The 25,238-nt window shown below is 35.4% G+C and overlaps 1 protein-coding gene across 1 annotated transcript in view; it reads right to left on the minus strand.

The window, feature by feature from the left end:
- The window catches only part of ERC2 (ELKS/RAB6-interacting/CAST family member 2), a gene marked incomplete at its 3' end in the record, with an annotated part of 314,399 nt that overhangs the window by 224,887 nt on the left and 64,274 nt on the right, over positions 1-25,238 (minus strand). The window contains exons 4-7 of the mRNA XM_082060309.1: positions 16,368-16,442; positions 13,126-13,167; positions 8,681-8,836; positions 2,595-2,762 (exon numbers count right to left, since the gene is read on the minus strand). Of these exons, the coding sequence (XP_081916435.1) occupies positions 2,595-2,762; positions 8,681-8,836; positions 13,126-13,167; positions 16,368-16,442 (441 nt within the window). The remainder of the gene's footprint in view (positions 1-2,594; positions 2,763-8,680; positions 8,837-13,125; positions 13,168-16,367; positions 16,443-25,238) is intronic.

Here is a 25,238-nt window from a genome sequence, read left to right on the forward strand (position 1 = left end):
CACTATCTTTCCAAAAGTAAATAGAAGATATTCTGAGGCAAGTTATTTCCCATTTTAAATCTGCTATTAGGTAAAAATTATTTGGTAAACCATGTCAAATAGTGGCTGCATCAATAAGCGTGTGTAACTGGAACTAGAATTTGTTTTCTTTAGGTTGCTTCTAATGCATCTTGAGACACACCATACCCCAAAATGAAGCCTAGTATTAACTCAGTACTCAGAGCCCTTCATTTTCACACGATCTCCCAGAGAAAAAAAGTTACTTTTATGTGATACTTCTACCACAAACTTACTGTACATGAACAGACAATTACAGCAAATTCTAACTAAAATTACTTCCCATTAGAGGTAGATATAATTCACCAACTTTCCCCAATTCGCTTTACAAAGATATATTAAAAAGAGAAAAGAAACTAAAGAAAAGCTCTTGTCCAATAAAATTACCTATACCCTACTTAAAGCACATAACAGAAATCACGTAGATTTCTATGGTTTTCAGTGTTTCAGAGCTTCATCAATTTATGAGGTTACATAACTACCGAAAGCTGACAATAATGCATATGAAATGAAAAAATATAATTTTTGAAGAGTCAGTCACAAATAAATTCAGGCTTGATTTAGCAAGTCCATGTACAGACAGCCTTAACTGTCTAGAACCAACAGAAACTGTGAGAACACTTATGAGTTGATTTGCTTCATTTTTAAGTCACGATCTGCAACAACCCACCTTGCTTATCATGTTAATTCATTCAGAAACAAACCAAGGCTTGTCATAAGAATCCTTTGGATTATACAAAAGAGTTAATCAAAATAAATTATCAAAACTAGGACCTGATATCTTGCACTGAATAGAAGTTACACTGAACATATCTTTCACTAATCCTAGACAGATTTATTTTTCATTGAAAGCTGAAAGAATCTAATGTTATTTGTATGAAATATCACAATCACTTATATCACAACTAACATATTAGGCCAAACAAAAGGGAGTAATTCTCTGCTATTATACAGCATTGCTTCTATCAAGCTACCTCTAATCATTTGAACATTAATTTTTCATTTGGTTTCCCTGAGAGACTAACAATAAGCAGACACAATACAACAGATTGTCACCCGCACACCGACAGGCAATTACATCTAGCCTTATGTTAAACTGCTTCATGTAAACTGTTCAACCTCAACTGCCTTATGTCAAAACTATGAAGAAGAGTAATTGAATACCTGTCAGAAACCAACTGCTTCTCCACCAGGATTGTACAATCCCAGTAGCCCTTCATCAAGAGCACTGTAGATTCAGTTCATTTTACCTCTGCCCATCTGCCAGCCATAAGATTGTAATGCCTTGAATACATACTGCTCTGATGAAGAATTAGGAAAACAAATGAGTGGAGAGCCGATGGAATTCATCGCTGTCCTCAGCAGCACAACAGGTAATACAAACCTTGCAAGACAGATCTGCATGACTGAACATACAAAATATGTCACTACTCAAAAGCTAGACAGACATCTGCCAAAAATGCTGGAGTTTTTGCCCTTGTTCTAGTAGGATTATTTTGTACTATAGACATATGCTGGCTGGTCCATTAAACACAAGCTGGAAATTCCAAGATTTCATCTGTATCTTCTTAATGTTCAGAGGATAAGACATAGAGCACAGAGGGATAATCAAAATCTCAGAAATATTTATTTCCTGCTTCCATGAGAACAAGTTTAAGCTGCTTTTTCTCCTAGAGCTTTGTTAGCCAGAAACTCAAAACATTCTGTAAGAGTCTTATATACCTTAAATAATGTACTTCTCTGAATAGAACTATTTGCACAGTGTGACTGATTTTCACAGGTATTTCTGTTTCTTAAAAGGAGAACACACATTAAAAAATAAAATGAAAAAGTGCTAATAGGAATCAATCTAATCAGTATTGTGTGCTCCAAGTATGAAGTTTTTTAAAACCCCAGGAAACAAACTAATGGACAACATTTTTAACACTGGATTTACACATTCCATGAAATGGGACAACCGTCTAAACCCTGTATTTCATTACCCATATTTTTATGATCTGACTTTGTAGATACATATGTAACTAATGCACTGGTCTGTTTTAAATACAGGAGTTAGTCATATTTTAAAATAAATGTTAAAATGCATGCTAAACAATAACCACAGATTAATATCATGCACCCTTCAACAAACGTCTTCAAAATACATCAGTAGCTTCACTCTTCAGAATAGAAATACACAGCAGAAAAAGAAGTATCAAGTGCCAGAGCAGCCAAAAGGAAACCTCAGTCTACTAATAAATGAAATCAGAACAATCATGTTGTTAAGGCCCAGCTCCCCGCATTGAAGCCAATGAGAATTAGGCACATACATTTTCTTAAAAAGCAGTTGTACATGCTTCTAAAAAGCTTCTATAATGAGCGCTGCTGTACTACCAAAAAATACATACCCAATGTATTGGCACTTAAAGAGTTTAACTTAGTTCACTATTCTTTAACAAATTGCCTTCTATACAGACTTGCAACAAACACATCATCACCTTGACACATGCTATTAACTAACTATTTCCATTGCATTTTATGATTAGAAGATACGATACCTCTGTCTGAAGTATGGCAGCTCTCTGTTCTTTGGCAGTAAGTGACTCTTTAAGCACTTCAATGTGTTGCTTGCAATCTGAATTCTGATTGCTAAGGGTTTCAAGCTTAGTTTGTAAGGCAAGAAGTTCCGATTCTTTCTTTGAGAGTTCTTGTTTCAGTTGGTCAATCTGTAAGGGGCAGGGTGGAAACAACAGGTTAGATCATTAATTTCACTTCCAATTCACAGTTGCACTCGAAATCTCAAAGGTGTAAATGACCATGATACTACAACCCAGACACCTGTAAGTTCTGGAGGAACATTAAAATTTGAACACTCACAACTTCAGTTGAGTTTCTTGTAATTTAATGTACTCCGTCTTAAGAATGATAGCCCTGCCGCTCAGAAGTTAAAAGGAAACTCTTAAAGATTATACATGATGATCTAGCCTATAAATTCACCATGGACCTCACTTAAGTTCAAAGGAATTTATCCTGTGTGATGCAAGTCTGGCAGGACAGCAAAAATGCTTAGGAAAAAGGTGTTCATAATGGTATAAATTCAATCCAATAAATTCCTTTCAACAGCATGATGCTTGTGACTTAACATAGGCCACAGTGAATCAAGGTTTTTAGGAGCCTCAAAGAAAAGCAGGCACCTTAGTGAGGAGAGGAAAACAGAGAAGTGGAATTTTAACCTTTCTCTTCTTGCAATTGTGCTGCAGCCCACCATCCCCACCTTTTTTCCTCACTGGCAGTTCATATGGAATTCTCAGGTACTAGGAAAGCCAAGCCAAGGGGATTAACTTAAGAGAAGTCTGGGGGAAATGTTATAAAAAAATTCCACAGAGTTAAAGGTCTGTGAGATTGTAAAAGCACATCCTAGAGGAAACAGGAGAAACCCAGTCACTAAGAAGGAGCTTCTGAATTTAAGTGAATTTGAGGTTCATCAGTAAATGTCATGAAATTGTGACTATTCTTCCCTTTCCACTGTGATGAATGGGAGAGGTAGCCACAGAATGCAAATTTGTGGTGAATTTAGAATATACAAATCTGAACAAAGCACTGGACAATACATAGAACGATGCTAAGGGATAGTAAATTAGGTGACATACAGCTGCTCTTGTTAAAGTCCTGTGAAAAAACACTGGTCACCAAATGAGTTCAGGCATATCATCCCATGAGGATTATTTGAAATAAAATGCCTCAGTGCATCTGCATAACTCAGAGAAACCACACTTCCTTTATATTTGGAAAGTTTTCTTGATGACTGCAAGGCCTAGACATTTTTCTTAAAAATTCAAGTTCAAATTCTGCAACAACCAGAGAAGTGCTAAAAGAGCTCTTCCCATTGTCTCCCGTCAGTTGCATCCCAACAGATATTTGGGATGCAAGAAATCTAGAAGGGTTAGATGGAAGGTGATTCAAAAATCACCAAGAAAGAAGAACATATATCCACAGGCTGATTCTACTCAAGCACTGCCTCAAGATCCACCTACTAAAATATTTCACAAATTCAATACTGTATGGCAGTGTCACAGGAAACATTACTGATTATCAAAATATTTCTATTTTGTTTTACATTGCAAGTCTATTTAAAAAATATTTCTTCCAACTATAGCCCACAGTCACATTTTAATATATTTATCCCTTATTTCTCTTTATAAATCTCAATATGTTTGTCTATCTGGTAAAGGTACTTGGCTACTGTATAAAATCAAGAATCTATACTGCTACTAAAAACAATGACCTTCACCATCTCAAAATATCAAAATAAGGACCACACAAAAAACAGACATCAAGAAAATGTAAAGAGTGCAGTTAAGAAACTGCTAGAGAAAACTTTCTCTTGAAAGCAAACCACCTTCCTCCATCCCTTGCCAGAACACGTAAGCAAGTGTATGGCAACCAAGACAAAAATGTATACAAAATGAACAATGGGAAAATCTGCCTAAAAGATATAAAGACAAAACATAGATCTGCAGCCAATCTGAATTACATCACATGCTTTATACGAGATCCATGTGAACATCACAGATGCTTAATCTCTCCTAGAAACTCTTCCTGCTTTTTTCCATGACACAACCCATACACTGAGAAGTAATCAAAAAAAAAAAAAATTCATTTTCATCATAGGTATGTTCTTTGTGTTTTAGAAAGAGAATCTGTTTAGTATAAAGTGTTGGCTACAAGACCTACAGATTGTCAGGACTTTGAAAATGTGTTAAAGCTCTCAAGTAAGAATAAAAATTTTTAAAAAATACACTGAATATTGATGGGTTTGGCAGGTATTTTATTAAACAAAAGTGTAACAGTGAAAATGTACTAAAACTTCAATTTAAAAAAAAATAAGAAACAACAACTTTTTAAAATAAATATTTAGTCTTCGGTATATTTGCCTCTTGAAGTTCTGCATTACCTATTAGTGTGGAAAAAAAATATTAAATGGTGCATGAAATAAATGTCACTTTCCAGCAGATGTGCAAACATTTTCACTTTGCTATATCTTAAGTGGTGTGGAAGAGCAACAGCCATGATGAGATCTCCTGATTTCAGCTTAAAAAAGACAATAACAACAATGAAAAGACTACAATTAGTTGTAGAATCATAGAATACTTTGGATTGGAAGGGACCTTCAAAGGTAATCTAGTCCAACCCCCCTGCAATGAGCAGGAACAAGTCAGGGTATAAGTGCTGTCTCATCTGAAGAACTTGAGTTTGTCCTCTGATCCTGACCTTCCCATTATCTCACACATCTCATACATGTCATTTGCCTGTCATCACTTTTTCAACATTGCCCAATATGATCTTGCTTCACCTCCTTTTCTGAAACCCTAGTTCCTTTGTCAAACTGCTCAATTTATGATTCTCTGCCACCTCCCATAATTTCAGTTCCTTAGATACTAGCATTTCCAGAACATCATTATCCTTTTTCTTACATTATTATTTTTACACATTAAAATCTGACATGACATTACACAGAGTAACTGGAAAACAAAACAAAAAAATCAGAGGTTTTCCCCTGAATATTGCATATTAAAATAAATGGGCTAAACCTTCAGTTAAATAATTGAATTAAATGAAACTATGCTGATTTACACATCAAAAGGATCTCGCTCCTATGTGATAAATGACAACTCCTTTTTTAAAGTGAAGTATTTAAATAAAGGATAAACAGAATACTCTAGAACATGCATGCTTCCTTCATATAGTGTGAGAAGTTCTCATACACAGCCTTGTTATGGCCTAATCAGTTCTTTAAAATCATCTTACTGGTAATTTGCTGAAGCTGTACTGAACTATCACTAGATTTTCATACACATTCCTGTTGACTGCATGAGAGTTTTAATACTCAAAGAACTACTTATATTCCAGAGTGCAAACTTGCACTTGAAAAAATGCATCAGTGTACCTGTCCGATAGCCAAAGATGAACCCTGGGATGACAAGGAAGTCTTGCAAAGCAGAAATTATTTTTAAAAGTGTATATCATCCTTATGCTTTCCTCATATCCTTAATGGAGATTATCTGAAGTTTCATTTCTTTTAGTCATGAAAATTTTAAGACTTGTGTTGACAATTTCTGTATCCTGCCAGTGATGGCAATATTTGTCCTTTCATACACCGAGGAAGGAGAGTCTTCAACAAGTGGGCAAGGAAAAAAAAAATGTACACAAGTTTTCTTTCTCATTTCTACAACTTCTGTTTCACTGGAAGTCGAAATTAAAGCCCATATATTTGGATGGTTTGAATATTGCTAAGAATCAGCTAAGAAAAGGAACACTTCCCAGCATTCTCTGCCACGTGTACAATAAACATTATTCAGTATTGGCCTCCATTTAATGCCTTTCCATTTATTTAAATCAAGAACAATTTTAAAACAAGTTATATTTCAAGAATAAATGTGAAGTATTAAGAGCTTTATAGCACCTAAGATCATTAACTGTGAGAAGAGTTTTGTTCTGCTCTTTGCCATCAATCAAGACTTCTGTTAATCAGACAATCAGCAATCCAGGTTCAACAGATCAGGTATAATAAGATCTGTTTGCTGACAGCTACATAAATAATTTTCCACCTTAAAGGTTCTCAGATGAATGATAAAAACTATCTCCTGCTGCAAATCTCAATTTTAAGTGGAAGAAAAGAACTGGTGAAAGAAAACAGACAAAGTTTCATCAGAATGTGGCATTTATCAAAGATCAGAAGACTGTGACAAAACAAGGCATGTTTAATAGTCTTCTCATTTGTTTGCTTTCTGTGCCACAGAAATATACCGAATCTTTTCCTTTCAAAAACATCAGGAGAATGTTAACAAAATACTAGGCTTTGGACATTACTTTTTAGATCAACAGATTTGCTGAGATGCATTAGGAGTTTTGCTATAAATTACTAAAACTGAATTGCTTTGAAATTAAAGATGTTTAAGTAGGCAAAATAATTTTCTTGACCATAGTGCTACTTAGGAACTTTAGCTACCTTTAAGTAGCTTAAGAGCTACTTTTTTCAACAGAATAAATATATTCTTTGATTTTTTTTTAATAAATCTGAATTAATTCCACATAGGCATGACACACAAAAACTGAGAATCATAGAACGCAGATTCTCCAGAAGGTGTTGACACTCTTTCATTCTCTGAGTATAGACAAGCAGCATGCTTTTTCTGAATTTTAGCTTCCCAGTTCTGAAAGAGTGGTGATGGTGTTTGACTACCCAATATTGGAAACTTTGTACTTAAACAGCAACACAGCTGAGTATTTTTAGCATCAGACAATGGTAGGCAGAGGAACTCCTACTTTTTTTGCTTACATGGCCTCTAGAGAGGTAATAGTACCAGCTCCTCTTCAAGCAGCTTTTCAAAGTTGCAAATACATGTTTCAGAAAAAGTCAATCCATCCATTTCAGATCTCACAATTTCCACATACACAAAACCCCCTAAATATTAAACAGAATAAGAACCCAAAGAAATAACTAGGATGAAAATACTTTTAAAATAAAGTAAGACTTAATAACAATCTTGACTACTAAAGTTGTTTGCCTAGATTTTATTCTATCATTATGGTCAAATTGTTAGCATCACTGTAAGAGTTGAGATGGCTGTCTTTCCTCTTCAGTGTTTTCACTGCAGGTTGCTGTGACTTGTCTCACTTCATCTTAGTTTATCTTATAAATAATATTTTTTAAATGCTATTTCCAACACCTAAATTCATATGAGAATGGGAGCATCAGCTTCAGTCTGCATCATTTCAATTTTTTTTTTCTTTCTATAGATTCAGTATGTTAGCACTTCACGAACAAAACACTTCAAGCTAGAGAGCTGGGAATAAGCCAACACAATTGTAACATGGCATATATTTATTCATTTTTTAAGACAATCATTAAAATATCAGAAAATAAATATTAGAACTCAGGAGGCAGAAAATTTGGAGTGGTCTTTACCTAGACAATAGCTGAGCACACCAGAATGAAAGGAGGTAAAAAGACTAGCCGGGACAACAACTTAGACATCAAGCTTTATTTTTGATGTATTTTAAAATTATGAGCAAATGACGCTGTTTTTGTGAGCTTGATACCAGGAAATGTGTTACATTACTACACGTTTACTATCTGCTTGTGGTCAACTCATAATTATCTATGTACAATAATTAGAAATGAAAGGTACTTTGCAGAAACAAAGTCATCAAACTGTAAGTCTAAAATTTGGCAAAATCTATGGAACAGCAGTCCCTCCTGTAAAACTACAGTCAAAAAAAAAAGTGTGCAATTAAAGTTGTGCCAAAATGGTGCAAGTCAAAATTATGAACTAATTCAAAAAGCCAACATGGAAACACCATACACAAGAAAGGGAAAAGGGAAGGCACTATAGGCTCAGGATTGTAGTAGGCTCTGCAGAAGTGGTGAAATAGCCTCTTCCTTACCTCTTCTTAAGTTAAAACACAAAACACATTTTTATTTATCCAAAATGCTTCACTCCTCCATAGCTACTGAGTATTGTGTAGGAGAGATTTACCAAAAGAAGACATGCAGAGAGCTGCCCGTGTTGAAAAGGGTTAAGTTAAAACTTTTGTTTCTGTTATTTAAACAATATTAAGCTGTTTTATTAATACAGCTTACCTTATTTTTCATGAACTTTGAGTGACTCTTGTAAACTTCTATTTGTTTGATTTCTTCTTCTCGGTCCTCTGTATTCAGAACTCCATTTGTCTTTAACATCTGTATTTCATCTTCAAGATCTCTTATATTGCGCTCAAGTGAAGCTATTTTTGTATCCTAAGTTATAAAAAAAGAAAGCATTGAAAATTATGCAGAACGTGTATTAATGCATATGTATATCTGTACTTCCATGAACATCAAATGATAAAACAGCAAAAATAGATGGTACAAATACATATTGCACATACTGCCATAACCCAAGAGGAATTCTGTTGATTCTGGCTTAAAGAAATGCAGAATTTAGACCTCTTTCACCACCAGAAAAAAACATGCAATGTTATGTTTTGTTGCATAGTATGTAGAGAATATTACTCTGGTCAAAATTTCATCTTCGTTCCTATACAGTTGTGGATGAAGGGAGATTGGAAGATGCCCTATTTCCCACGTGTACAGGATAACATACCTTGTTTGCTTTTCTAGCCATTTAGGCCCGGCTGTTCTTCCAAGTTCTTAAACACAAAGTTTAGCCTAGGGAGGCCAGTCTACCATCACTACAGGACGACAGGCTTCTTCATTATGTGACTCAGTCTGAGGCTGAGTTTCCATATTTCCATAGAGTTTTGCCTGCCGTCAAGAGGAAGAAAACTTGTCTCCTCTGATACTTTTCCTCCAATAATTCAGCCACATCATTAAGATGGGATTTAGCACTTTTTATTATGAGTCCCAAACCAAAAAAATTTACATCACAGACAATGGCTGCCACATGTGCCAGCACAGCACTGAAAACATCCAGCAATTTTTTTGTTGTTGCCCATCATTTGGAAATCAACTAAATATCTTCAGTGAGAGTCAGAGAGATTTTTAAAAGTCATTACACAAAATTCTCACATAATTTTCTGTTTAAAAGAGCATTGCAAAATGACTCATTAGGAAATCTGCTTTAGGCCCTCTTTGCAGACATTTGAGAAATTGAAAACATTTTGATTCAGATGGTCAGACAATCAGGTTCAAGAATGTGAAGGCAACCATCCATCAAATATCAGACATCAAGGTAAAGTTCTTGTTCCACACCTCCAAGGACAAGCTAAGCTTGAAGCGCTCTGCTTAACTACAACTTTCTTTTGTCAGAATAAGTTTTATTTTCCTGAGTTCTAAGAGTACACCAATGTTTTCTCTAGGCTGTCTAAAAGCAAGTAAAACCAAAACACCTATAATACCATCTGAACTTTTTGTACTAAAGCAAAAATGAAGCTCAAATTTTTTGAGGTTTAGCAACCACTGTTACAAATCCATAAGGAATCGAAGCCATGTAAAGACTAAGCCATGTCATTTAGATGGCACACTATCAGTCCTGTAACATTTTAGCTTTTATTTTTGTAGGTAATAATAAGTCTCAAACTTTTTAAAATTATTTTCTTATTTCTTATATTACTTAAATTAATAGAGGGTTTTGATTGTGAAATATTTAAAATATTTGGTTTGCAGTATACAAGCTGTTCATGAACAAGTGAAAATATTCATAGTCTGAAATACTGGAGGTTTTCCAAGATCTGACAGCATAATTATTCATAATATGAAATTAAAGCTTGTATTTTCCTTACAGGGAAGAAAAAAATGGGGGTGTTTCTTTTCTGGAAAATACCTGATACTGAAAGTGCTGATGATAATATTAATCAGCATTCCATATTTGCCTTTCTTGAAGGGTATGTTCAAAGAGAAATGTTCCACCAAAAATCAATTACAAACACAAAGGAGCTGACAAGGGATGCAATTAGGAAAAAAAAAAAAAAAATCACCAAACAAACAAAAAAAACCACACACACAAAAATTCTGGAAGACTTCAACTAGCTTTTAGGTTATATGCCTATATCTAATATAGTTATGGTGTTGCTTTTTGAATAACGACTTTTCAAGTTACCGGTACAATACGAATTGAATAACTTAATATGTTAGGCTAATGTTATCAACATGACAGATTTCCAATAGCAGAATACTAAAACTTTTAGTAATATTTGTCTGTGGAATCAACATTTCTTGTATCATAGAGAAAAGTCTGTACGAATGAGCATAAAAACCAAGTAATCTTTCTGTCATGTGAAGGGCTGATCATTTCATAGAAAACAGGCATCTTTAAAATGTTTGCTGTTCTGGTCACAAAACATATCTCTGATTTGGTTTGGGATTTTTTGGCACAGTAGGGGTGTTTTTGTTCAGTTTTGGTTTTTTGTTTGTTTGGGGAGGTGTTTTGTTTTGTTTGTTTGTTTGATTGTTTTTAAAGAAGGAAATAAAAGAAAACGTTGAGAATTAAGGAATTAATGAAAAAAGGAAAGGGGAAGAATTCTCATTAAATCTTATCATTTGGAGAAATTACATGAAAAGAAAAATACGGAAAGAAAACAAAAAAAATTAAACACTCTCAAGGCTTAAGCACATCAATAAATTATTGTAGCTCTCTCAGACACTACAATCAAATCAGCTTGCTCCATCAGACTTCATTTTAGAGATTTTCTACTCCTATTATTGAAGATAAAAGCAAAACTTAAGCCTCACTGCACTTTAGAATGATTTTTCACTGAGATATATTAATACTTACATGACCTGTTATGACATCTCATCTGGGAATAGTCCTCATCAAATCTCTCTAGCTAAGACTATAAGAGTCTGGCTTTTTGTACTGCATTTGTATTTTATGTGTTTGCAAATATAACATGGCAGAAATAATTTATAGCACAGCCCGTTACATTCTTTAGAAGGTTTATACATCACAGAGTAACATTTAAGCTTTATGAGAAATAACCAACATAACTTTCAGAAGAATTTTCTGTGCCTCTACATTATCACAAGTTTGAACTCTCCAAGGAAAAAGGGGTTTTTAAATCAATCTCTGCATTCTGTGATTACAGCAGTGTAAAAACTAGCTTTCATATCTCTAGAAAAATTGTCACTGTCAGTTTCATATTAACTTTTTATTGGAAGACAGAAATTTCATCTTGAAAACTAAAATCTGTTTCAGAATAATTTATCAAAAACAGTGATGAAAAGACAGAAGAGAAGACAGATATCAATCACCTCTGTTCACAGACTGGTCAAGGAGTCAAAGGTTCTGCTCCCTTATGTATGAGTAACACAGGACTGCTGACTTGCCTTGGAAACCTGCACTTCTATCTGGACAACTGCTAGAAAGTGAGGAACCTCGTTAGTCAAAGATAATACACTCCTGGAGCTTCCAATGGGTACTGCCACAAGGGAGTTGGTTTGACTCACAGGGTGGATAAAAAGTTAGATAGCTTTGCTTTCACTAAAAGTTTTGACAGAATAGGCACATTCCCATAAAATGTTCCAATTCAGCCGAATCAGCGTTTTCCCACAGAAAACTTCAGTTGGAAAACTTTCAACCAGCTCTTGTTGTGGCATAGGGTCTGGCAATCTTTCAGAAACTGAAACAGGAACAGATGCAATAGTTCCTTCAAACCTTCAAGACTTATCCATATTAGCAGCATTCTAACAAACTACATGGGTGTGTGTTGAATCACAAGAAGATTCCTCTGCAATAATATTAAGGAAGCAGCTTAGTACTAACTGGTACTAATAAATGTCTTCTGAGCTCTACAACAATGAAACATTTGTGCAGATTTTTCCAGTCAGGCCCTCCAAGTCTCTTAAAAAACATAAGATTATATAGCAGGATTTGTGATATAGACCAAGGTACTCTCCCTAATCTATCCCCTTCTTCTAGCAGTAACCAATACTTCTTCCTCATCTCCTTTATTAAAATAGTGTTGCAGATATTCTGTGAGAGAGGTTGGGGTTATTTCTATACTGGACCTAGCAGAAATCCATCTCTTTTGGAACATGAAACAATTAGTACGTGTCCTGATGCTGAAGAAAATAATTATGCACAATGGAAAGGAGACTAACTCTAAAAATTAGTTTCCACAATAATGTTTCATGAACATTATATATCCAGTCCTTACAACACAAGAGCTATAGTACATTTCCTGAACACCGAGGGTGGGGTGGGAGGGTGTGTGGAAGGGGTAGGATGGGAAATATTAGTGCAAAAGATTTGTAAATAACAGAGCATTCCAGTCTGTCTTACTTTGAAATTAAAAGTTTAAACTATGTCAGTGAAAAATCTTGTTTCTAGGGCATTCAACAAGCAATCAGAAGCAAAGAAGCAAGTATTTGAAACTTCACATTTAATAAAGCTTGCATTTAAATGCCAATATACACACATGCTATCAACAGACCATATGTATCTATTTCTTGCTATCTACTTTGTCAACTTAATACAGAGAATATTCAGGTTTCTTTTTGAAGACAAGAGAAAGTTCATGCAATCTTAACACTAAGAGTATGTTGCACTGCAAACACACATACACTCTTGTTTAAAACCAAACCCATACCTGAAATATCAAAGCTGGATCAATACATAAAGATGGCTCTTTCTGCAAGTAAGGTAAACCACAAATATTTTCATTTACTTTACAGATTACTGTTTTTTGAAGACTTTCATAATTGTTGCTAGACAATATATATCCCTAGATGGTCAATACCCTACCCTTAGAATAAACTTTATGCCATATCTGTTAGGCAACTTATTTCTGATTTTCTCTCTCAAGTAATGTCATTGTTTCAAGCCCAGAACTGTCTGAACAAGACCACAGAATCACAGAATGGTTTAGGTTGGAAGGGACCTTTACAGATCATCTAGTCCAACCCTCCTGCCCCACTTTGAGTAAATCAAGGATACAGACTGAGTATCTAGTATGCCCTACTTCCTAGAGAACAGACGTCAAGGGTAAGGGAATCTCTTGAAAGGAAGGTCTACAGTGTGATAAATCAAGTTTAAAAAAAGCAGGAGCTTGAGGGAATAAGAGGAGCATGTAGGAAAAGGAAGCATCCTGCTATCCTCCTGTTCTGTGACTCTGCTTTCCAGAAGAAGGAAGGGCTTCTGGAGAAGAAGGTCAGCAGACAATGAAGCAGAGAGAAAAGAACCTAAGGGTAAAGAATAAGCAAAAGACATAAACATCTGAAAGCAAACATGTCTAAGAACAGAACCAGAAAGTTAGGAAAGAAAGGCCCATAGCAACGCATCTAAAAAGACAAGAGATATCAGAAACAAAGTAATAGAAACAGGAGTCAAGACCTAGGATGTGAATTTTCTATCTTTCCTATTTCCTTTTTTTTTTTTTTTTCTTTTGAAGTATAGAGAAGATGGAGACTGCTCAAGGAAACAACAGTTATGCAGGAAATACTATTGCTGTAAGCAAAGGCAGCTACTTGTGAAGGTTTTGGAGAAAAATGAAGAGCATGACAGGACAGGTAGGTTAGAAGAAAAGCTGATTAGGACAAAAAAAGTCACATTTGAGGTAGGAGAAATGTGTATACTTCATTAGATGAAATGGAGGACTGACTGGGAAAAGGGAAAGAAAGAGTTCAGCAGCCACAAGAGACAAAAGAAAACACAGGAAAGAACAGAAGGATTTAGGAAAGAGAGAAAACTACCTCCTGGCAGAGCCTGGGGAGCCATGGAGCAGACTCAGACGAAAGCTTATGTGTGAATGGGGTGGAAGGGGTCAGGTGTGGTAAAGAGAAATGTATACTGCTTGAAGCCTCTGCATGGGGGATGTATGGCCTCAGACTGACATATTACAGGGTAATCCTCTCCCTCCGTCTACCCTCAACACTACAGAGAAATTATTGCCTCAATGTTTGATCATTCAAAGCAAATGTTCCACATTTTTTTCAAAACAAATGCTGTCTGGATTAAGACAATTTAAATTTACTTGAAAACATTCCAAAACTGGAACTTGTAATGAAAACTGCTGTTTAAAGATGTGGATTTCAACATCTCACATTTGCCCCTTTTTCTTTTCAGTATTAGGCCTGTTTTAGACAGGGCAACCCCAAAGGAGCATGTGTTTGTAGGAAAAGAAAGAACTGCATGCCTCAGAGCCAAAAGGCAGCTCCACATCAGAATGCTCCAGCAAGACAATTACAGCCTCACCCATGACAAATAAAAGCCCTCATTACAAATATGAGGTTTTTAAGAAGTGAAATATCACACCACACCCAGCTCTCCTGGGAGACAAACAGAAAAGACTTTATTGTCTTCAGGCACAGATGCTGTCAGAAGGACTGCAACTACAATCATCGCTTGTGTCATTCATGTGTCAAATGCCCCTCACCCCGTCCTCTTTCTTTTCAAAGAGTTTTGATACAGGAAGAGGAATTGCAAATTATTTTGCAACAAAACCTTTACATTGTTAATAGCCCACATGGAAGACCATATACTACTCCAACACTTTACACCTCTATCTCAAAACTTCACAATTTCTAATTCTGAACTTAATAGAAAGAAATTAATTCCTCAGCCAGTATCCTACTATCCCATACACTGAGGGTAACAAGTTATTGCAAAACCACACATTCTGGATTTCATACATAGACTATTGCACAGGAATAAAAGGGGAAGGTTGAAGGCAAATAGACATCAGAAGATGGAACACTGAAATAGATGTACCTTCATTGTTACTCATATAATCCAAACTAATTATTATCTGTTAAAGGGCAGATATTCTATTTATGAAGTCCTGCTGTTGTAACTGTATATTTACCACAACGTTCAGACATGCTGAACTCATTTGCTCATAACAGAAGTCCCTGGCAAAATGAGGCCTTTAATTTGCACTTCCTTTTAAGACTGAAATGGAAGACAATCATTAATGTATCTCAGGCAGCATTGCCAGCTCACAAATTATCAAGTCTCATGGTATTTTTCTTAAAGATGTACATTCCAGACTCAGAATTGCACAAAAACTTTTCACCTTTCTTTTTTTTTTTAATTTTTTGTCATTGTCAGGGAAAAAAGCTCAAACACTTAAGTCATGTTATATATCAAAACCAATAAACTATATTCAGGACTAAGACAGGAGTTTTATCACCTTTTTTTTCATATCACTGCTGATGCAACAAATATTTTCCTCGTGTTAGATGTAAAATGATGGCCAAATACGCATGAACAGAAGTATTGTTTTTCAAGATCAAGAATAAAAACATTTTACATCAGTCTTGGACAGTTTGTGTTTGCTTCTGTTTGTCAGTTTGTATCATATGCTTTGGCTCACCTGAAACTCTTCCCCTGAGTCTTTATAAAAAGCAATATTTGGTTCTCATTATTCAGCAACATTGCACTTGGTTTTATTAACCAAGTCTTATTAAGAAAACAGACTCTGAGAAAGAAATGCTAATTATTCCTAGTTTCACAGCAAAATAAATTGAGAAGTAAAAGGAAGCATTTAATGATTTAATAGTAAAAGTTATGAGTGAAGGTGTTGTGGGTTAACCCTGGCAGGCAGCTAAGTGCCACACAGCTGTCCATTCAGTGCCCCTCAGTGGGATGAGGAGAGAATTGGAAGGGCAAAAATGAGAAAACTTATGGGTCTAGATAAGCACTATGGGTCTGTGTAAGCACTGCTCAGCAACAGCAAAAACAACAGAGTGGTATCAACACTGGTTTGGTACCACATTCAAAACATAGCACCATCCAGGCTGCTATGAGGAAAATAAACTCCATCCCAACCTGACCCAGTACACGAGTTCATGCTACAAAAATAATGTATGAGAAAACATGCAAAGGCCATACCTTCATTTCAATAACTGTCTGCAGAGCCTTCGTCTTTGCTGGCTCAGGTTGAAGCTGCGTTCTTCTATGTAATTCCTGTGGAGGGACACGATAGAAATAAGCCTGACGACTCATCTTGCCATTATTTTAATCACTCATATGAATTTACTACAATAAAATAATAGTCTGATGAATAGAAGCACGCAACTCCAAATGCTACAGGTGCTTCCCTCTCTATAATGCCTCTGGCATCGCTGCAGTCCCTATCTTATATTGCAGTCAACTCTGACAGCACATGCGCTGTTTCTGAAACCGCTATCAATAATTGATGTCAACGGTGACAAAGCCAGCAAGTAATTTCTTAGTCCAAATACTATGCTGCTGTTTCTCCCTAAACATCAAAACTTAATACAGTTGTGTCTCTAATTCAAACACTGTTAAGTCATTTCAAACATTTTACTGTAGTTCCTTCTTCGCTTTTCCTCTAATATCTAAAATAAGAAATTTAAACACATTATATTTAGATTAGACATGTTAGGGAAATAGTTTTAGAGTGGGTTGACGCAGCAACCTCTACAGTAGCAATTACATTTCAGGTTCCACATTTTCCAACTATTTTATTCATCTTAATCCAAAAATGAAAGAAAAATAGAATGCATTAGTTAAGATATTCAGTGGACAGAATGCTTATTGATCTTTATTAAAAAACACACACACACACACACACATGAAGGCAGCAGCACTCAATCTCTATAAAACACAGGATTTTTATCTTGGTGTGACATATGTCAATGAAAAACTCTTATATCTACATAGAATAATGTAAAGCTGTACAGAAACATCCCCATTTAAGAATCTGATGATGCTTATACCCTCCTACAAAACATTTGAGCAGTTTATTGGAAAACAAAAGTGAAACAGGACAGATATAGTCCTGTTTCTAGTCCTTTAGAGTCCTTCCCATCTAAAGGACAGCACTGCCATGGTAAATGTCTTTCTCTGTTCTTTCTACCCCAGTGCTCCACATACGTACCTGAACTAACTTCATAACCATGAAAAATACATTTATGCCTGGAAGGCTGAAAAACTAGGTTCATTCACAACAAAGACATTAGCTGGCTCCAGCAGCTGAGCTATTGTGTCCTCCCAATCATGCCTTTCCCAGCTCATCCTCATAAACTCAGAGAAAGTGGATTAAAGAAAAAAAAAAAAAAAAAAAAAAAGTGGGTCCTAATTATCCTTATTCCCACCTCTCAAATCCCCTTTTCTTGAGTGAAACGAACAAGATGCAACAATCAATTGATAAACTAACAATCAAAAACATAATCAACTATGGGTTGTGCACATTTATTACCCCTTAGCCTATCCTAGCACATTTCTGGGTCTTGCCTACCTTAGAACACACAAGCTTAATATAAGTCATAATTTTTTGTATCACCAACTATCAATCTGTTTCTTGTTCTGTTTAACAACAATCATATTGCTTATCAATGACTTTGAGAAACAACCGCTCTTTAAAGACTAAGTAGCAGGAGTGATTTGGGACATGTTGTTTCACTAAAATGTATTAATAATTAACATGTTCATAAAATGCATTAAAAAAATTGTGTGTCCTAATATATTAAATTAACTGAAAGAGACAAGTTAGTCATGTGTGCTCCATTTAACTGAACATAGATAACTTGAAATGTAGTATATGACAGGACATAATATCAAGACACCCATCCCAAAATTGTCAGGTCTGGCATGCATTTTTAGTTAAAATAAAAGAAGCTGTCCATAGGTGACAAAAAATTTTATATATGCAGAAATAGATCAGTACTAATGATCTGTAGGATTACAGTTAAGAAACCAAGTTACAGTCAGATGGCTGATAAATTACAACCATTTGGATCATACCAGTTTGATGTTATTTTTCAGACTTCTCTGGTTGTTTACAATCTGTGCCCTCAAACATCTGGGGCATGGGCAGTTTGTTCACCCCATTTGTACCAGAGCTAACAATGATACCTTAAGTCAGTGCCCAAAGCTCGTAGAAACCCTGGTAATGTAAAGAAGAAAGAGCTGGATGTTCACTGTCTTGCCTATTCTATTTTGTCCACTCTGCTGTCTCCACAGAAGAAACGCACAAAAACATAATGGTTAGATAAACTGTTAAATTAGATTCTGACCTGAAATAGCTTATTGCTGTCTTGATAAACCACTTCCTGCAAGAATCAGATTAGGTGCAAGTGTTCATATGCATACCTAAAGTTAAGCACATTTGCATTATTTCTATTGCATTAAATACATTGCAGATATACGTATGCGTATTTAAACTACCTCTAAAATACGGCAACAGTGAATTCCTAATTTTGCACTGGGCATTTATGAAAAAGTATATCTGAGTTGTCCTTTTTCCTTGTTTGCTTTAATACAACTAACTCCACATTACAGAAGCAAAAAAAAACTTTGCAAATCACCTGTACAGGGAATCTCTCAATCACCACCAGCTGTTTCTCTCAGATGAAACAAGTACCTTCACTACACAACTGTTTTTAAAAATAAGAGTATGTCATAGATTTGTCATATAGTTCTCCTACAAGTCATGGAAAAATAGTTGGCCAGTCATACCACTATCTGATCAGCAAAAATTACAGCTAATTCTAAGACCAGACTTTGCTCCCTAAGGCCACATAAACTGAGTTGGAATATAAACAGGATTCCACACATTACCCAGGGAGACAAACCAGAGTTTCCACCCCCTTAGCCAAAGATGAATAGACTGCCAAAGATGAGTATTCCTAGATGTCTATCATAGCATGAAGCCTTGCCTCATAATACTTTTCCTGTTTGCTTTATGAATCAATCTGATGCTGGCTGACTTAAAAGCTTTTCTTCTCTATCCCTGATGGTAAAATGAAGCAGACTTTAGGATTCTGGAGAAGATCAGAAAATTACTCCCACTTTATTATTTTGTGGGGGTTTTCTTCCAATCAGATTCAAATGTTTGGAGACTCCCACAAGGCTCAGTCCCTGAATTTATGTTGTTCTATGTATGCATTTTTTCTTTGGGGGTACCTGATTTGGGGATATACATTCAGGGTACTGATTCAAGGATACTACCACTCCATATGCATGATACCTTATACTGATTATTTTACTATCTGAGGTCATCTGGAGGGTTTCAAATTTGCCCAAACAACTAACCAAGAGATATTCTGAACATTTCATGAAGTCCTCATAGCCTAAGGAAACCAGATTTTTATCCATTACATCACTTTTGGAACAATGTCTGCTTTGTCTTTTTGATTTCTTTTAATAAAAAAACCCAGGGATCCTAATAAAAAACTTACTTTAAAAAAAAAAAAAATCAGATCAGGTATAGCTTCTTTTAACCTGAACTGTATGGAATGGAACTCTTCATACTTATATCCATGATGAAGTACGTGTGCCATCATCTCTGCAGTGATCAAGGTCTATACTAATAACTCCTCAGAAATGCACTCACTTATGAAATTACACTTTCATTATATCCCCTATATGACATCTTCATCACTGCAAATCATAGTAGTTCTCAATAACCACTTTGCACATACAAATTACTTATAATTGTGCATAACCAGGTGCCCACATGTGGGATTCCATGATGACACTTAGTTGTCAAGGTGATTAATATACCCACAGAAAATTGATAGATAATCAGATCTTTTTCTTCAGATGAAATTTACTCTAATATTCTTTACTTTTACACCAAAATAAGTCTCAAACCAAAGCTGGACATTGCTTTCTCCTCCCACACATTTCTCAGAGATTAGCATCTTGTGATGGCCTCCAAAGCAACCTCAGCATGCAATTTTACCAGTAACTTATGGTCAAAAAATCCCAAGAGGAGACAGTTTATATCGTATACTTCCTAAAATAATGGTGGAAGATGAGTCCAGTTCTTTTGTTCGGAAGCCAATACAAAGACCTTTCAAAATTTTATCATTGACTGGTATTCAAAATCCACACTACGTGGCATAGTCTGAACTTAACACTAATTAAAACCCAATCAAAACTGCCTTTTTATCCCAGTTTTATTATAAGACACTTCATCACTTGGCTGCAGGAAAGTCGGGGTGCTGCAAACTGGTCACCCTTTTATTCTGTTTCTGATGTATTTTATTAGTGAGACATTAGTGAGCATGCATTGCTCTGATTAGATGAGATCAAGCTGAAGCTCTTAAATAAAAGGCTACACTAATGTTGTTAATGCGGTTCAAGGTTTTACCTTCTATTAAGATAAAGCTGCCTAAAATAGGGACACAAAGTGCTAGAAAGAAAAGGACTTTTTTTTCAGAAAAACATGCAATGTATACACGGTATAATGAAACCGCCAGTGAGTCCCTGCGTTTCAACTGGTAAGCTTCTACTGATCAAAGAACAGAAGGAAAATGGAATCATAAACCAGAATATTTTTAAAAACTCAACACAAAATTCAAGATTTATAAAAACAAAGACATAGTAGGAACACAGACATCAGAACCAAATAATCACTGGAAGAAGAAAGACAGACAAAGATGGCAGCAACTATACCTAAGGCAGCATAAAAACAAGCACAAGAAACCATTCTGTCAGTAAATCAAGCTTATTGTATTCCTAGGTAAAACGTACAAATGTGTAAATCACAGTAGGCAACATTATCGGAGCTGCTAGTTCTCTCAAACACCTCAAAGCAGATTGCTTCCATTCTCCTGGAAAAGAAAGCCTTGGTATTGCATCTACCTGATCAGCTTGTCTGAATTTTAAAATTTAAATCAGCAGTATATTAATATTTCAATCAATTACATAAATAAAAGCACAGCCAGTTACCTAATGTGTCTAAACAGTACTTTTTATTCTGCCAAAAATACCATTAGAAAGATTGATCAAATTCTATTTAACCAGAATACTACAACAATGTAGCATATAGGAATTAATTTATTCTTAACATATAAGCTTATCTTCTTTCTTGTTCTCTAATCCTTCACATCTAACCCAAGCCAAAATGGTCTCATAATAATTTAGATGAAATTATATTTAAGAAATCCTGATCAAACGCTTTATATTGCTGGAAAGCAAACTGACTATGCTAAAAATTTCCACATCTGGCTCCAGTATGTAAAAAAAATAATAAAATAAAAAAATACCACACACACCACACAACCAAAATCAAACACCATGCCACTATTATTAGGAAAGAATCCAAAAATCACATTGCCATTGGTCATCTTTTAAAAACCTACTACCACGGGACCACAGCTATTTGAACTCTGTAAGAACCTGTTAAAGAAATTTTGTCAAATCCCAACAAATTTTATAATTCAAAGACATGCAGATGTGGATACAAGCATATGAAATGAAAAATTACAGGAAACTATAAAGAGCTGATAGCTATGTGGGTTCTATACTAGAGAGTTACTTTGTAAATTAGGTGTATTCAACTTTATTAAGTTCTCACAGCTAAGCAAAAAACTCAGATGCATGTCTAATTTTCTTTCCATTTAGCATTTCCAAATAAACAGTCAAATACGAGTTTTCATGAATACAGAACTCAGGAATCAAGTGTGTGAATTAGGCACGACCACCAAACTATAAAACCAAGATCAATAGTCCAGTACCACAAACAAATTCAGCAATAACCTCATTGGCCTCAGTATTACTCTTGAATGACAATTCTGACACCACTCGTGGTCTATATTGGGTGTGTGAAGAAGGAAGGAACAGGGAGGAGTTTTTACACCAGATTAAAATTACCATATTGAACCACTAGCCAAAATATTTATTTACAATTATTTTATTCCTGAATTCATGCATAGAAGAAGGGCTTAAGATACATTTTAGCAATATGCCTAAAGACAGACTATAAGTAAAAATAATCTGAGCATTAAGAAACTCAGCTTTTCTTTGACTTCTATGTCAAAAACACCTTAAACAACCACATATGTTGTCCTACTGGAAGACTGTCCTCTGGCAAGAGATCACATATAAAAAGTTTCAAGTGAAAAGGCGATTTGTGTATGGAGCTTGAAATGCATGTGGGACAATTTAGTTTCTAATTGAAAGCACATAGAATGTTTCCTGAAAGGAGCTACTGAAAATCTACTTTCACCAGAATTCTTGAAAATTTATTTCTTTTCTTTGTAGAAGGAACAAAATGTCTAGAGGATCTTCTTTTTCCAACATCATTAATCTATTTTCCTTTTACCAAGATTACTTCTCCAAAGGGAAATGTTTTTGCTCCACAAGTATATTCAGCAAAACAAACTATGATAACTAGTTTTCTTTCTTTTCCCCATCCTAACTTTATTTCAAAACCCAGAACAAAACTCCTGAGTGCATGCAAGTAAAAGAAACCCATATATTCATTTTCAAGGGTAGTGAATTAGGATCAGAAAATAAAAGTTCCAATGGCCGCTTACACTTCTGCAAAGCATATGTGCTTTGGAAACATCCTGGCTAAAATACTGTCTCTTTGCAGAGCATATGAAGCTTAGGAACTGCATGGAAAAATATAACAATTTTTAAAAAATTGAATGCTTGACATTTATTAATAACCCAGCTGCACTACAAGGAGTAACTTCATTTACATTAGGACACATGCATGAAACATAGTCGGGAGTTATAAACCAAGATTCTTAAGCATTTGTATTTGGATGTGGGGTTTTATTTTAAAAGACTATTTTTTTTAAAAAATCCTGTCTTCAAATTCTAATATTGTAAAATCCTTATACTAACAAACCCTTTATGGAACCCGTAGTGTTTAAAAAAATCCTTATCCAACAAATCCATGATTGTAAACATTTATTTCCACCCTCCAAAACTGATCACTCCTTCCTTCCTCTTTAGAAGCTTGAACACACACACACACACACACACACACACACACACACACACACACACACACACACACACACACACACAGAATTTTTTAAATAAGGTTGAAAATGAAAGAAATATCACATTAGTTTTATACTAAGTGTAACACAATAACAACCATGGAGTAATAATGGAATTCCACCTTAGGGCATAACTAAGAGTAGACTTCCCTGGCTCCTGCCATCAGAAGCATTCAGGCAAAGCTTAGAAGGGTAAAGTCACAGCAAAGATTACCAAATACAATCCCAAGATCCAGAACACACAGAGACGCTGCTGTGTGCCAGCTGCTCTCTCTTTTTTCTTTTTTTTTTTTTTTTTAAATAATTTTAAAGCATGTACAGTCCTGAGACAGGATATTACAAGCAGTGCCAGCATATAGTGCTTGTGGTATTTCTATGGGTCAGTTTGTATAAGTACAGGAAAACAGTTTTCCAACAGTTCTTCGCATAATCAAATAACCAATACCTGTTAGTTTCCTTAAGCTGAAATGTAAGAGTTCTGTTCTAGAAAAGCAAAACGACAAAGGGTAATATCCATTTTAGTGATTTCTCCACCTTCCACCCTGTGCACATACCCAGTGATTTTTGAAATTTCTAGTCTGCATCTGTGCTCTTCAGACCAAATGCAGGTGAAAGACCAATTTAAATGTTACTTCTTAAATGGAAGTAAAATAACACTGCCAAAAAGAAAGTCAAACTCAACTACCAAGAGCCCAAAGTATCATATTTCACACATTTGCTGGACAGATCTAAGCTTACTGAACAATGTATTAGCTGGTGCTAATGTACACTGACCTTCAAACATGCTCTTCACTAGTTTTGTAGAAATGACTTTTATAAACCTCGCATTGATAAAACATCAATTTTTGATCAGAGTATCACTACAAACAGCCCAAGCCAACCAATGAGATCAATGAGATGCACATCCCCATTCTACAACAACGCTTTAAACTGACAAGCATAGGGCTTTTTTAATTTTGAAAAGCATAGTTTCATAGTTGTATCTACTGATATCCATACTTGTTATTAATAGACATACTGCTCTATCTTTCTAGCTTACCTTTTAGAGTATTCCTTACTGTCTCTTTTCACACTAGCTCAGTGGAATCCCTGGCAAAAATAATTTATGGTTTTGATTTTCAGTTCCCTAATTCTCCAGGAAGCGCTTTTCTAAATATGGGTATGTTTTACTTACATGCATTTAAAATTAGTGCTGGTTTAGCCTATTTAGTGTTTAAACATCAGGTCTTAATCAGCAAAGCCAACAAACATCAGAACTAATAAGACTTCAACTGTGTAAGTTCCTTGGCTCTTTGGTATAGCAGGGGTTTTTTGAAAGGCAAACAAAGTTTTGTGGTGCTATTTGTGGTGTCCCTCAGCGGTCCATATTGGACCAATACAATTTAATATCTTGATCAATGAGAGGCAGTGCGATTGAGTGCACCCTCAGCAAGTTTTTGGATGACACCAAGCCAAGTGGCACAGCTGGTAATGCTTGAGCGCCAGGATGGCATCCAGAAGGACTTGGGCAGGCTGGAGGAGTGGGCCTATCTCAGCCTCAAGAAGCTGAACAAGGCCAAGTGCAAGGTCCTGCACCTGGGGCAGGGCAACTCCCAATATCAATACAGGCTGGGGAATGGAACTAATAGATTGAGAGCAGCCCTACAGAGAACTTGGAGATAATGGCAGATGAAGCAACAGATATCATTATTTTATAACAATTATAAAGATTACAGTTATCATCTTGTCACAAAACAGAATGTAAATTAACAAAATTATCTCCCCTAGATATTCAAACAAATTTCATCCCTACATTCCCAGATAATTAACATATGTTCAGGTAAAAGTGTTGGATTGCTGGATCAAATTAATGCATAAAAGGGACTGCCCAAGCACTATATCCAAAAAAGTTGGGAGTTTTTAACAATATGTCATTTAAACGTTCATATTCTTTGATTAGTTTTTTCCACTACATACAATTTCAGTATGCAATATAATATTATTTTGAAATAAA

Source organism: Streptopelia decaocto (assembly GCF_964273445.1).
Source record: "Streptopelia decaocto genome assembly, chromosome: 8".
Classification (NCBI taxonomy): Eukaryota; Metazoa; Chordata; class Aves; order Columbiformes; family Columbidae; genus Streptopelia; species Streptopelia decaocto.